Source organism: Pelodiscus sinensis, chromosome 5, assembly GCF_049634645.1.
Source record: "Pelodiscus sinensis isolate JC-2024 chromosome 5, ASM4963464v1, whole genome shotgun sequence".
Taxonomy (NCBI): Eukaryota; Metazoa; Chordata; order Testudines; family Trionychidae; genus Pelodiscus; species Pelodiscus sinensis.
The window spans coordinates 101,895,685-101,909,573 of NC_134715.1; the positions used below are offsets into that span (position 1 = coordinate 101,895,685).

General features: G+C 44.0%; 1 protein-coding gene across 2 annotated transcripts in view; it reads right to left on the reverse strand.

Moving 5' to 3' along the window:
• PI4K2B (phosphatidylinositol 4-kinase type 2 beta) overlaps positions 1-13,889 on the reverse strand; it is a 46,605-nt gene that overhangs the window by 25,891 nt on the left and 6,825 nt on the right. For both annotated transcript variants that reach the window (XM_075930632.1, XM_075930631.1), the window contains exon 2: positions 6,917-7,065. In XM_075930632.1, coding sequence (XP_075786747.1) covers positions 6,917-7,065 — 149 coding nt within the window. The remainder of the gene's footprint in view (positions 1-6,916; positions 7,066-13,889) is intronic.

Here is a 13,889-nt window from a genome sequence, read left to right on the forward strand (position 1 = left end):
AGAATGTTTTTTAAATTTGTTTGCATCTCTTTAAAAAGCTGTATTACCTTGTACACCTGCTTCAGACTCAGTTTCTCATAGCATACACCACCTCAAACCATTAAGTCATTTACATTAAAGGGACACAACCATCTTAAAATCATCCTTGTTAAGTCATCTTAGGGATTACTTTGAAGATTCCTGATAGAAATATTCATCTGATGAATTATGTCTCCAAGCTTGGTTTCAGGTAAACTAGTATACTGACCACAGTAAGGTTCAGGAAGCATAGACCAAGTCTTCATTTTCTCTCTACCAGTGGTCTCCAAACTTTTCAGTCACACCTCCTCTTGTCCCTGCCCCAAGCTGGAGCAAAGAGGGGATAAGGGAACCAAGGCTGTGGCTGCAAAAGGGGTAGGGCAGGAAGTAGATGGTCTGGGACCAAGACTGGGAGGTGGTGTCAGAACCACAGCCAGAGCAGAGCTGGAACAGAATAGGGCTGGGTGAACTCCCACCCCCGTGAGGACTGGCCCAGGCCCTGCTGCACCATCCTAGTTGTTTCTCTGTGTTCCCCTACAGGGTCAAACTCCACAGTTTAGGGACCTCTTCTCTATACAGTCACACACAACACTAATCAAAAACATAAGATTATGATAAATCTTAACTGATGTTATCTGAGAGAATTTTCCCACAAGTATTTCTGAATTAATATCTATCTATTAATATCCTCCTGGTAGTTGAGACACTATCCACTCCAATACTCAGCTGGTTTATCCTTTTAGTCAAAGATCATCAACAGGGCCATTTGACCTGGGCCTCAAGGTCAAAAGAGGCCTCAAATTTAGACACTTGTTAATTTTTTTTGCTTTTGATAAGTTTTGCAACTTGTTTTTATGCACATCCTATCAGACCAAATATGACACTTTCAGCTTCAAACTGCAAATTTAAGCAAATAAGAGATGTGATTTGATTAAAAAAAAAAAAAACACCTTTTTTTTGGTAATCGATATAGATTGTCACATTAAAGAGTTAAAAATATTCATAAATATTAATAAAAATATATAAGTTCTTATGGCACGAAGATAGACCGTGATTAATGTGTTCTCAGATCAGCTGATTATATAAACAAACCACGACTAGCAGCTATCTCTGGATCAGTGTCGTCATTTTTTATTTTTACTTTGACTAGAGGTCTCAAAAGCTGAATTTGGCTCAGGACCCTCTGGACCTCTTAAATAGCCTGAACTTCCCCTGGCTAATTCATTTCTCCAAGCAACCGCTGGTTCAACAAGACTGAAAAAAGAGAACCCCAACAAAATAACTAGCATTAGGTAGTGTAACGGGGTCCCCGCCTTCTCATTAATATGCATGAGCAGTGACGCTGAATATGTAACAACTGTCATGAATAGTTACATAGATAGTTCTAGCTTCTACTGCACACGTCACCATGTGCTGTTGCACACGGCACGCAAGTAGCTGCACATGTCACCATGTGCTGCTGCACACAGTACACTCACCCCAGACAGTAAGAAGCTGTTTATTCAGGCATCCAATCAGAGACCTTTGTTTACCCAAACAAGGTCCAATGAGTTTAAAGCTACAGCTCATAAATATTCATGGAGAGAGACTACTTAAGTTCTGGTTCACCTTTCCCGCTTGTTCACTCTCTGCTCGTTCGTTTCTGCAGCGTTCCACCCTATCCCCTGTCCATGTCTATAGGTAGCTAGGTTAGTTAGAGGTTCGTCATCGAGTCTGTCCATTAGTATAGTGCATCGGTTCTATGCTCAAGCGGCCGGGGTATTATATCGCAACGGGAGGCGTCGTGTTAGTTTAGATAGGGATTTTACGTATCCAGTCTGGGTACAGGAGTAGCTCGTCTATCGCCGGTTCCAGCTGAAGAGCGGAATCCACCTGAAGACAGCGCCAGGCAACTTACCAGCAGTGAATCCTGCGTCCAGGAGCGGAAGGCCCCGGAGGAGGACTTCACCACCTGCCTGCATCACACCCGTCCCCAGGGTCTATGAGGGACCGCCTCTCTGTTCCTTCGCAAGGGCTTGGAAGGAGCCTAAGGCTTGAGGTCGAGAGCACCGCAGAGGACATCGCTGCGAGGTATCGCCTCCTAGTCTCTCGCTAGAGGCTTTAATTAGCCAAAGGCTTGAGAGACAGGTGCATCACCGTCCATCGTCGACGACTGGAATTGTAATTATTGTCTGTGTAATACCTAGTGTTTGTGGGGTACTTTTCTATCCTCCTTTTGATTCTTGGGTTGGGATATTAAGAGTGTTTACCTATTTCCTTGTTGTACCTTTTAAATTTTTACAATATATGGTTTGGCCCCTTTAAACTGCGTAACGTTTTTATTTCTCCGTGGTATGTTAATCAACAAACACCTATGATAGATGAGGTTTGGTAGTATCTGCAACTTCCACTGAGGTTTAATTAATTAATTAGTAGTAATCAGATCGCAAATTTAGGCTTAAGCATCCCTCAGTGCAACAATAGTTATAAATCAGTAAAATCTCATCTAACTGAAGCTAACTTCATACAGAAATATATTAATTCTCAATTTTCAGTTAAAAACACATTCTCTCCCCAACTGCAACAAAACAAATTATACTTGATGTAAACATACCTGCGATTTTAACAATGTTCCTTATTTTCAATGCAAAATTACTTTTTAACAACCAGAACAATATACAGGCAGTCCCCGACTTACGCAGATCCGACTTATGTCGGATCCGCACTTACGAACGGGGCTCTCTCGCCCCGGAGCTCGCAGGCAGCGGGACCGCCCAGAGCGCAGCGGTCCGGCCACCTCGACCTCCGGGACTCTGCCGCCGCTGTGGCTTTGCTCCCGGTGTCCTTGGTCTGCTGGAGACGGTCCCCAGCAGACCAGGGACACCTGGAGCAAAGCTGGGGAGGCGGAGGGGTCCCGCGCCTCTGAGGCTTTGCTCTAGCAAAGCCTCAGAGGCGTGGCAGGCCGCCGCCGCTGCGGCTTTGCTCCCCTTGTCCCTGGTCTGCTGGGGGGGGGGCGCGCAGCTAGTGTGCCCCCCCCCCCAGCATACCAGGCTTTTGTTGTGGACCCTGGGGTAGAGCAGCTGGGGTGCTGCCGGGTTGGTCCTGCAGGGACCTACCTGGCAGCCCAGCTGTTCTGTCCCAGGCTTGAGATTCAGCCGCTGTTGAAACTGATCAGTGGCTGATTCCAGGAAGCTGGGGGCAGAGCAATTCTGCCTCCAGCTTTCTGTAGTCAGCCCCTGGTCAGTTTCAGCAGCAGCGGCTGAATCTGGAGCCAGTTCCGACTTACATACAGATTCAACTTAAGAACAAACCTATAGTCCCTATCTTGTACGTAACCCAGGGATTGCCTGTATAGGGTAATGGAGATGCTGAGGAAAATCAGTGAAATAGTGAGAGAGAGTTTAGAGGCTCTAAATCAAAGAAGTGGGACACTTACTATGAGTTCAGAGAACTGAGATACCTAATGTATGATGAGAAAATGCAAGTTTCCATTTATCCGTCAGAACTCTACACTATTTTCTGAAATATTTTTGAAAAAGACCCTTTTAAAATAAGAGTTGAGCTCATTTACCTTAGGAGGGAAACAAGTAGGCGACTATACAATTAACCTATAAGCCTAGGCCTATAGGTTAATCTAGCTGACTACTCACATTTCCTGCTCCCGTTAGGGGAGAGGGGACAGGAAGCAGAAGCCAGTGCCGCCTGACCTCTCCACGCTACTGCCTCTATCAGAGGCAGCAACCCAGGAAAGACTGCTGGGAACGGATCACTTGATGACTGCCTATTCTGTTCATTCCCTCCGGAGCACCTGGCATTGGCCACTGCTGCAAAATAGGATACGGACCTTTGTTCTGACTTAGTGTGGCCATTCCTATGTTTATTACCCATAGGTATTACAAAAGACTATAAACTAACAGCATTATAACAGACTATCATGTCACCTCAAATAAAAAAAAGCTAAGGAAATAGAGGCAAAAATCCACAATTTTCAATTTCTCTATATTCTAGGATTCTAGGTAATCAAGGCAATAATACAATTGTAAGACTGTTAAATACTTTAAAACGCAGAATGAAGAAACAAGATACTCTCACTACCTATTTCCCAACACAAGCAATAGAGGACTTTCCCTACCTGCAGAGGAATGGGAGAAAACTTCTAAAATAGGGATGTCAGGAAGTGAGTAATTAGCTCAGTACCAGCTCATGCTGGGTCTGGGACCTACCAGCTCTGCAGTAAATGTACCCGCCCACCCAGCTCCTACTACATTTAAACTGCAGTGGGGGTAGCTCCTGTACCTGACAAGCCAGGACTGAGTTGGGCTTGCTGAGCCCCAGCTCTTGCCAGGTCCACAAAGCACTGTCTGGAGGGGGTCCCTGCCATGAAGCAGCCCCTGACCACAGTGGCTGGGGCTGGCTGCAAAGAGAGGCTGCTCTGGCAGCAGCCCCTATATGCAGGATGCGGAGCAGACTCTGCCTGCAGCAAGCCTGGGCTCACCACAGGCAGAGGCTGCTTCATGACAGCCTCCCCTACTCCCGTCACAGTGCTGCAGCCTCTGATAGAGGCAGCAGCATGGGGAAACGAGCAGCACTGCAGAGACAGTGCTGAGGGGAACCAGCTCCTGTACTCCCTTGCTGCCTCCGATATAGAGGCAGCAAGGGGTGGTGGAGAATGCACGTAGTCTACTTTAATCAATAAGACTAGACTTATTGGTTAATTGACTATTCACATCCCTAATCCAAAACTAGTTTGGTGTGAGCTGATATAACACTGAAATGTCAAACCTAAATTCTTTTTCAAAGCCAGCCTAAAAGAAAGGGGCAGGAATAGTTGACAAAGGAGTGTCTAAGGGGTTCAAGAAGCACAGCAACAGATACGATGGATCTGGACTGAACCCTCAACTGACCAACAAAGACTGCAGGGAGAACAAGGCTAAACTGTAAGCCAAATGTAATAATTCTTGCTAAACCCTTTCTTTAATCATGTCATATGTGCATGACCACCTTCCTAAAATCCAAAACAGACTAAGAATTTTTCCAAAAGCGTGAAAGTACAAAGATCCAAAATGCAGTGGCAACAAGGCCAAATGTCAGTAGTGTATAAATAAGGAGTGAATATTTGACTCCTAATAGGACATGCATATCAAGCACAATATTCAGCATGTAGAGAATGATCTCCTTCAACCCTGCCCCCTCCCAAAACACCCTATGCAAACCCAACTGAAAATCAAGGCATTCAAAATAAATTGTTTAGATTGATGATCAGCTAAATCATAGTAATATGAAATACAATCAGATAGTTATTTAAGGAATTGTTCTGTTGGTAATCGCAATGTTCAGGAGATTGGTGTCAGAAGTTGGATGAATTTTCTAAATGCATCAGTCCATACCAATCTCTTTTCTAGAGAAGTTTTCATACCACCTTCTTCACTACAGTAACTGACTACCTTTCAGAAGTAAAGTAAGTGTCATAACTAACATCTGTCAAGTGTAGACCATTTTCTCATCCTCCTCTCTGCAATGGGGGTTGGTGGGCAACTTGTGTGCACTGTGTTATTTTGTTTTAGTATGTCTTTAAAAAAATATGCACACACTTAATAGGTATTTATATTAAAAACATGAGATTGAAAAAAAATACATGTTGTACTAGGAACGAAAGGTATGAGGTTTTGTGATAGTGATGTTAAAATGCACGAGTCCAGGCCCACCGTGGATAGAGGCTGCTCCACAACAGCCTCCCCTGCCCTCCCCCCTTTTCTGCTGCTTCTGATAGACGCAGCAACACGGAGGGGGGTGGCAGGCAGGTCCGCAGAGCCAGCATGCATGGTGAGCCATCTTAAAAGCTGGCCTCTTGCTAATATCAGCTCTCACGTGGCCCCCCCCCACCCGCTGTGCTGCTGCCTCTCTATCAGAGACAGCAGCGCTGAAGAGGAGAGAGAGCAGCCAGATCTGGTGCTTGTGGGGAACAAGCTTAAAAGCTGATACAGAGGCAGCAAGGTATGTGGGAGGACGTGGGGGGGTGATATGCATAGTTGACAGGATTAACCAATAAGATTAAGGTTATCGGTTAAACATGTAGTCTACACATTGACATGCCTAATGAACACACTTAGCTTGTGATACCTGTGAGTTAGTGTCCCTTTCCTCAGTACTCCTTTCTACCCAGTTATTTCCCATTTTGCATGTGTGCAACTGATTGTTCCTTCATAAATGAAGAACTTCGCATTTGTCCTTATTGAATGTTATCCTTTTTACTTAGACCACTTCTTCTGTTTATCCATATAGATACAATTTAACAAGAGAGGCAGAAATAAAACTAAAATGTAAGAAGCAGAATAGTCTCAAAATATCAGCATGGAAGCAGAAAAATCCTTAAAAATCTTTTAATAAGAGAGAAACTTGAAAGACCTCTGTAAAGATATTTAAAATAGTGTGCTATCAAATATTTCAATACATTCAAGTTTTTTAATGTTATGAAGTTTATGATGTCCTCTTACAGAAAGAAAAGATCATCATAGTTTTGCACAAGGTAAGAATCCTTGACATGTTTTCAAATAACAACAGAGAACGTATTTCCCATATACTTTTGATTAGCAGCAGCCATTCAGTGTGTCTGAATAAATTCCACCACACAGAATAAAGAATTATCTTCAGCTTATCTTGTTTTGTAAGATGTAGTAACAAGGCAAGCTACCTGGTCAAAATGATTTCCCCATCTGTGCTCTTAATGAACTAAAATAAAATAAAATAAAATAAAATAAAATAAAATAAAATAAAATAAAATAAAACAAAACAACATGGTACCATTTATTTAAGGGAGCAACTGGTTTGGGTAACAACCATAGATAAAGTCAATTTCATCCACCTTTTCAAATAAAACAAGTTGTATTTACTGTGTGTGATAGATAAATAATATACTTACTCCCTTTGGATCCTTGACAAAATAGCTCCCACTAGATCCTTGGGAAATTCTTTCTGGAAAGACTCCACACTCTACAGCTTGTTCTGTTCTCAGCACAATTTCTGCAAATTCTGGATCATCCAAAAACAAGTTCATCTCTGCAGCATTTCCTAAACCCAAAAAAAAAAAAAAAAAGTGCCTCTAAAACTTACTGAACTGTATTTGACACTGTTCACACAACAGATGTTGATCAGGAAAAAATTACACAGGTTGAACCTCTCTAGTCCAGCACACTCTGGTCCGGCAACATCCATGGTCTGGCATGATTTTAGTTAGCCACTGTCCACTTACCATGAGTATGACCAAGTTTCCCATGATGCTATAGTTTGCTTACAGCCACCAGTTCTGGCTCTCAGCATTCTGTGCCGTTATTTAGTTCTAATTTATCCTTATATGTCTTCTAAAAGCCCAGTAAGCAGTGGAAGTGTTGTTGGTAACGCTGCTAGACAATGTTGACCTCCCATGGCTCTGCAAATACTCTGGCTCAGCACTGGTCAGGTCCTGAGGGTGACAGACTAGACAGGTTCAACTTGTACCAGCACTTGCTCCTTTAATAAGCAAAAGGCTCTAGCATTCACTGGAGACTAAATGTGAAATGTTGCTCCCACTGATGTCAGTGGGAGTTTAGCTATTGATTTCACCAAGTATATATTGTTTAAAAAATTACACTACGCCTAGTTTGTATCAAGTTATCGGAGTTCAATACTAGTAAAAATGTTTGCCAATTCTAATCCAGAATAAATACAAGGGAATACAAATAAAAATAAATTTAAATGTGCAAACAACTCATGTTACTTTTATCCTTGTGAACTTATTTCTAGGGAGGGAATTTCACGTGAGTAGACTACAAAAGCTTTTTTTGATCATTTTTACTAACATTTGTTCATCTACGTAAGCTGGATCAAACTAAACGAGTAAAGTATTTCAGGCAGCACTGAAAATTCAAGGATATTGTCTATTTAACAACTTTGCTTAATATACTTATTTCTTAAATTTTAAAATCTGTCTCAAACTATAATATGATAGTGTTGTTCATGAGGTATCTATTAAGCAGATAATTTCCAACCAGCATTAACAACCAATCAAGTTCTGAATGCTTGTTAACATGCAATCTTTAAAGCAATCACTTAACTTTTGCATACAAATTAACACAAATTACAGCTCTGTGAAAGTGTGAACAAAATAGTTTCCATGATTTAGCACTTGTTTGGAAATTAACACATTTTGAAATCTGCTTAAATCAAAAGCTTGGAAAGCTAAAATATCTGGCAAGTTCTCCAGAATTATTTTTAAACTTTTGGCTAAGATGATATTTTGCATACACAAAACTCTTACAGCTAGAGAACAAAATTAGGAATTCTCATGCAAAAGTTAAGGCTGGTCTGTCCATGGAGTCATTCAGGTTTTTCCTGAATAGCTCCATATGAGGACACTGATTCCAGAATACAAGTACCTCCTTGTTTCTGATAAGTGCGGTAAGCTCAACTAACTAACTGATGATGAAAGAAGAAGAAATAAGAGGATGTCTCTAAACTGGGATGAAAGGGAAGGGGGCAAATACAATATACTAGGCCCCTATTTTCTCTCAAAAGGTCTGTATATCTAAGATAGCCATTTTTGCAGCTTTGTTTTAATTCCTTGTCCTCCACATACAGGGAACATTGAAGAGTAGGTAAGCTGAGCATTTGGTTGACCACCCAACTGATTAGCACAGCGCCCACAGCCAACAACATGTGTTTCTACTGCACATGCCTTGGTGTGCATAACATCACTTATTCTGTACGTGGATGGAAAAAAATATAAAGGGAACATTGCTTCTCCTCCCTCTTTTTGTCTCCCCGCTATATTCTGATTCTCTCCCTTATTTCTTTCATCATGGGAGATGTCACACCATTCAGTTCGCTGGTGCACAGATGTATATAAAGACATGGATATTATTAAAGAGTTAAGATTTTGTATTATAACGTGATTACAAAGAATGTGGGGTGTGTATTACATTACTGTACATATTAAGTGCAAAAATCTAATCCTTATCTTCAAGGCATTCAATGGTTTGTACTCAGAATATCTAACACCATAGAAAATTCCAGAATGAGGACAGTACTCAGCAACTCCATTGCTCCCTTTGGAAAAGGAGAGGGGGAGGTTGAAAGAATGAGTGACATTTGATAGATGTTAGTAACATTACTTTTGTGTTGCTTAGATGGGGTAGTGATGAAGGCTGCATGAGAAACCATTTGTTTGAAGTGTATAGGACCTTTATAGAAGGTCTGTAACTACAATATAGCATGAAGTGAAGAACGCACACAGCTAGTGGAACAACCGAGTAACTGAGAAGAAGACAGAGTAGTCTCTAAGATGCCACTGGACTAACAAATATATAGGATATATATAGGATCAAATGAAGTGGGTTTTAACCACAAAAACTCATGATCCTGTATATTTGTTAGTCTCTAAGATGCCATAGGACTATTAATTGTTTTTAAAGTTACAGATTAACACAGCCACTCCTGAGACTTTTTGACAAGAGAGAGTTATAACAGGACTAGCCAGACATATACTAATTGCCCATAAAGAAGGATCCAAAGATTATACAAACCTAATGAGGGCTAAACAAACCCAACCTCACAGCAAGGATCTTCAAGGCAGATGGGAGAAAGTACAAAAGAAGGACAGTGATATCATCACTTGGCCTCTCTCCTGCCCCATGTCAACGCTTAGGAGATAGTTAAAATTTTGTTTTCAAACAGAGTCCCAGTTTAGGAAGGTAGACTAATCCTATTCTAGGAAGGTAATCCAGCCTGTGTAAATTGCCTGAAACATCTAGTGGGGTGAGATTCAAACTTTACTTAAGAAAGTAGAATTATTTCTTATGTAACCAACTTTGATCTCAATGCCTGCTACTTATATAACTATCTTTCAATAGTTAATAAATCTGTTTAATATTTTATCTAGAATTGTGGTAGGGATGTTAAATATCAGTTAATTGAATAGTCAGTTAACCTCATGAATTCCTATTGGTTATTCGACTACTCTCTAGTCCCCAGGAGTGGGGTCAGCAGCCAATGTGCGCCAGCTCCACTCCCGAGGAGCTGCCTGCCACTCCACACCGCTGCCTCTATACAAGGCATGGGGTGCCAGGCGGGAACTGATCTGCAAGGGGAACCAGTTTAAAAAACAGCTTCCCTTGCAGACCAGCTGCCACTCACCCAGCGCTGTTGCATCTGACAGAGGCAGCAGACCCTGTCCGCGAAGTGGGGGCATTTTGAGCTCCTGGACCCAGCGCGAGCCAGAATTGAGCCAGGCTGCCTGCCTTCTAATACACTTTAAATGGAGAGCTGCTCCAGGAGTAGGTCCTGGATCCAGCCTGCTGGCCACCCTGCTAAAAAATGTACTGACTGGGGGAGGAGGGGAATGCATGTAGTCTATAGCATTAACCTATAAACTTTTGCTTATTGGTTTATCTGTTAATCGACTACACTATTACATCCTCAAATTGTGGTTTTGGTTGAAATACTCGGGAAATCTCAGCTTAGGTTAACAAGGGCTGTTGCATAAACACTATCCTTTGTGGAAGTGGCAAACTAATTAATGAGCTTGCACTGTCCAAGTCTTGTGCAGTGAGACTATATATTGTTGAGGTAATTGACTGGTGCCATTTTCTGTATAGTTTGTGACTGACTCATGCAATTTAACTGGGCTTGGGGCTCCACATGTTGATGGCTTAACGATTGTAACCAGAGATGTAAAAGGTTAACTAGTTACCCAGTGAGCATTAGGCTTACCACAATGCTTACCAGGTAACCAGCTGGACAGACAGCCATGCCAGACCAAAGTAGCCCTGGCTGAGTCTAGCTGGCCGGCTAGGAGCCCCATCTGCATCACAGCAGCCTGGCTCTTCTGGGCAGGCGGGGCGCTGGCCTGCCAACAATTATTTGGTATAAGTTTATTGGTTTAACCTGTTTACCATTTTAAGAGATATTTACATCCCTAATTACAACATCTGGAGGGGGTAGCTGTCACTGGCACAGCACAGAGAGAAACAGCTTAAGTTGGAATGTTAAGGTGTAAAGTAGTCCCACAGTTCTAGGTTGTACCCTGGGGATCCCAGCACTGTGTTTTGGAATATTTTATACATGCTACATAACAATTCCTTGAACAATCAAGTCTCAAGTAGAACAATGAGAAAGCTTTGCCATGTTGTCAGGAATGGTACACAATTCCAATCACTAGATGCACCATGACAACAAGTGTGAATCCAGACTTGAAAAAGATGAGAAAACCTGTTAAGAGAAAAAGAGGAAAACAGAAAGCAAGAAAACATGAGACTGGAGATGTACATACATTAGAAGGACCATCCGTCCTATTTTTACCAGGACAGTCCTGTATTTTAAGGGCTGTTCCCAGCATCCAGACTTTTTTTTTTTTAAATGGGCATATTGTCCCGTATTTCCTCTGCAGCTGGTAGTGGGGAGGAACCGCCAGCACTCAGCAGGATTCTAGGGGTCGACAACCTCCCAGCACAGCTTCCTGAGGCACACAGGCAGAAGCTCAGCACTGCCCCTCCTCTCCATGCAGCAGGGAGCTCATGCTATCGCTCCAGCCTCAGCGCACAGCTGCACTCTGGAGCCACAGCTCTGGCTTCCTGCTGGAGCAGGAGAGGCATGCGCGCGTCCCTGGGGCTGCCTCTTCCCAGCCTTGGCATGAACCTCCTGGGAGCTAAGGGTAAAGTCCCCCTCTCCCAGCTACAGGGTTATTTGCTTCAGGAGGGGGACAGGGCTGGGCCTGCTCTGCAGACTTGGGGCTGGGCAGCTGGAACACATGGTGTGCCAGGCTTGGGCTGCTCCCTGCAGATGTGTGAAGGATTGGGGAGCCCCTTCCTCAGCACCCCACTGGGCCCAGCCTGGCTAGAGCCAACCCTGGGCAGCCCTGGGCTCTGCCTGCCTCAGCCCCTGAACCACAGCCTGCAGACAAAGGACTGGGCAGGAAAGAGACTCTGCTCCCCGCTCCTTGTCCCAGTACTGCTGCCCTGCTGGTGAGTGTACTGGGGGCACAGGGATATGGCGGCCTGGGGGGGGGAGGGAGGAGGATGGGAAGGAGCAGGGGATGCACTGCAGGGAGATAGGGTGATGCAGGGGATCAGGCTGTGGGGGCAGAGATTGCACTGAGGGGGGATTGGGCGATGCAGGGGGATTAGGCTACGGGGGGAACAATCATGGGGTTGAGGGGAATGAGGCTGGAAGAGGGGGAAGATGTGAGGGGGGTTGGAGTGCCAGAAGAGTGAGGTGTCTCAGTCAGGGGCCACACCAGTGAGGGTTGGAGGTTTTTGCAGGTTTTTTTGCTTCTCATTTGTGTGGTCCCCAACTGATTTTTCTACAGGTCAGTGACCCCAAACCCAAAAAAGATTCCCCACACCTGCTGTAAATAAAGAAAACATTGAAACCTTTTGTGTTGGACATAATATTTTACTTTATTTAAAATGAAGTTTGATAAACATAAGAAAGTTAAAATACTTAATCTGTTGAATAATTTACATTAAACCATTCTCCCTAGCTGCAGCTGGTTCAGAAAATACAGTCACCATACCCAATTTGCCCCTACTCCCCCCTTACTCCTCCTCCCACCAGCATACAGATCCATGAAGAAGTTAAATCTTGGCACACCATTTCTGAAAGGGTACCATCCCCAGAAGGAACACTAACATTCAGAGCTTCAGCCACTGACGCCTCTCCTTCCTCCATGGGGCTGGAGCACTGAGTGCCACCACTCACTCCCCAGTTGCAGGGCTGAAGCCCCAAGTGCCACCTCTCATCCTTCGCTGCAGGGCAGCAGTCCCTACCTTGGTGTTCCCTATTTGGCATGGGGAAATATGGTCACCCTAACATACATGAAAGTGACCTCACATAGATCCTTGCATATGGAGACAAGGAGTTTGATTAAGTTAAGTTAGTTATAGCAGCCTTCCTTGCAGTACTGTTCAGAAGAAGATACAGGCAGTCCCCGGGTTACGTACAAGATAGGGACTATAGGTTTGTTCTTAAGTTGAATTTGTATGTAAGTCGGAACTGGCTCCAGATTCAGCTGCTGCCACTGAAACTGACCAGGGGCTGACTACAGGAACAGGGAGGCAGAGTTGCTCTGCCCCCAGCTTCCTGGAATCAGCCTGATCAGTTTCAACAGCTGCTGAATCTGGAGCCTGGGACAGAACAGCTGGGGCACTGCCCAGTAGGTTCCCACAGGAGCAACCTGGCAGCACCCCAGCTGCTCTGTCCAAGGCGCCCTGCAACAAAAGCCTGGTCTGCTGGGAGGGGACCCCACTGTCCTTGCGGCTTTGCTCCTGTCTCCCTGGTCTGCTGGGGGAGGGTCCAGCAAAGCCGCTGGACCCCCCCAGCAGACCAGGGAGACCGGGAGAAGCTTTTCTCGCCCCGGAGGACATGGGTGGCGACCCGCCGCCCGTGAGCTCCAGGGCGAGAAAAGCCCCGTTCATAAGTGCGGATCCGACATAAGTTGGATCCGCATAAGTCGGGGACTGCCTGTAGTCCCAAATAATTATGTTGCAATATATTCTCTCACCTTTCTAGACTAACAATGACTGAAACTAGTTTTTTATATAATTGACCCACACATGTAGAGACTCAATTACGCTCTCTCATCTATAGAGGTATCCTTCAAACAAACTACCAGGGAAGGGACGGTCACTGCTCCTACTGTAGCAGACCCATGAAGAAACAGGCATTAGGCTAGGCACCTCTTGCAAGTAGCAAAAATAGCTTTACGATGATCTCATAGTCATAGCACACCCAACCCCCTGCCTCTTCAGATCACATAATTATAACTTTGACCTGGTTCTAGTAACAGCTCCCGATATTTTGATCCTGGCTCCCTTTCTAAAACAAATGTATTTAAACGAAGTAATTCCTCCTCCACAACCTGC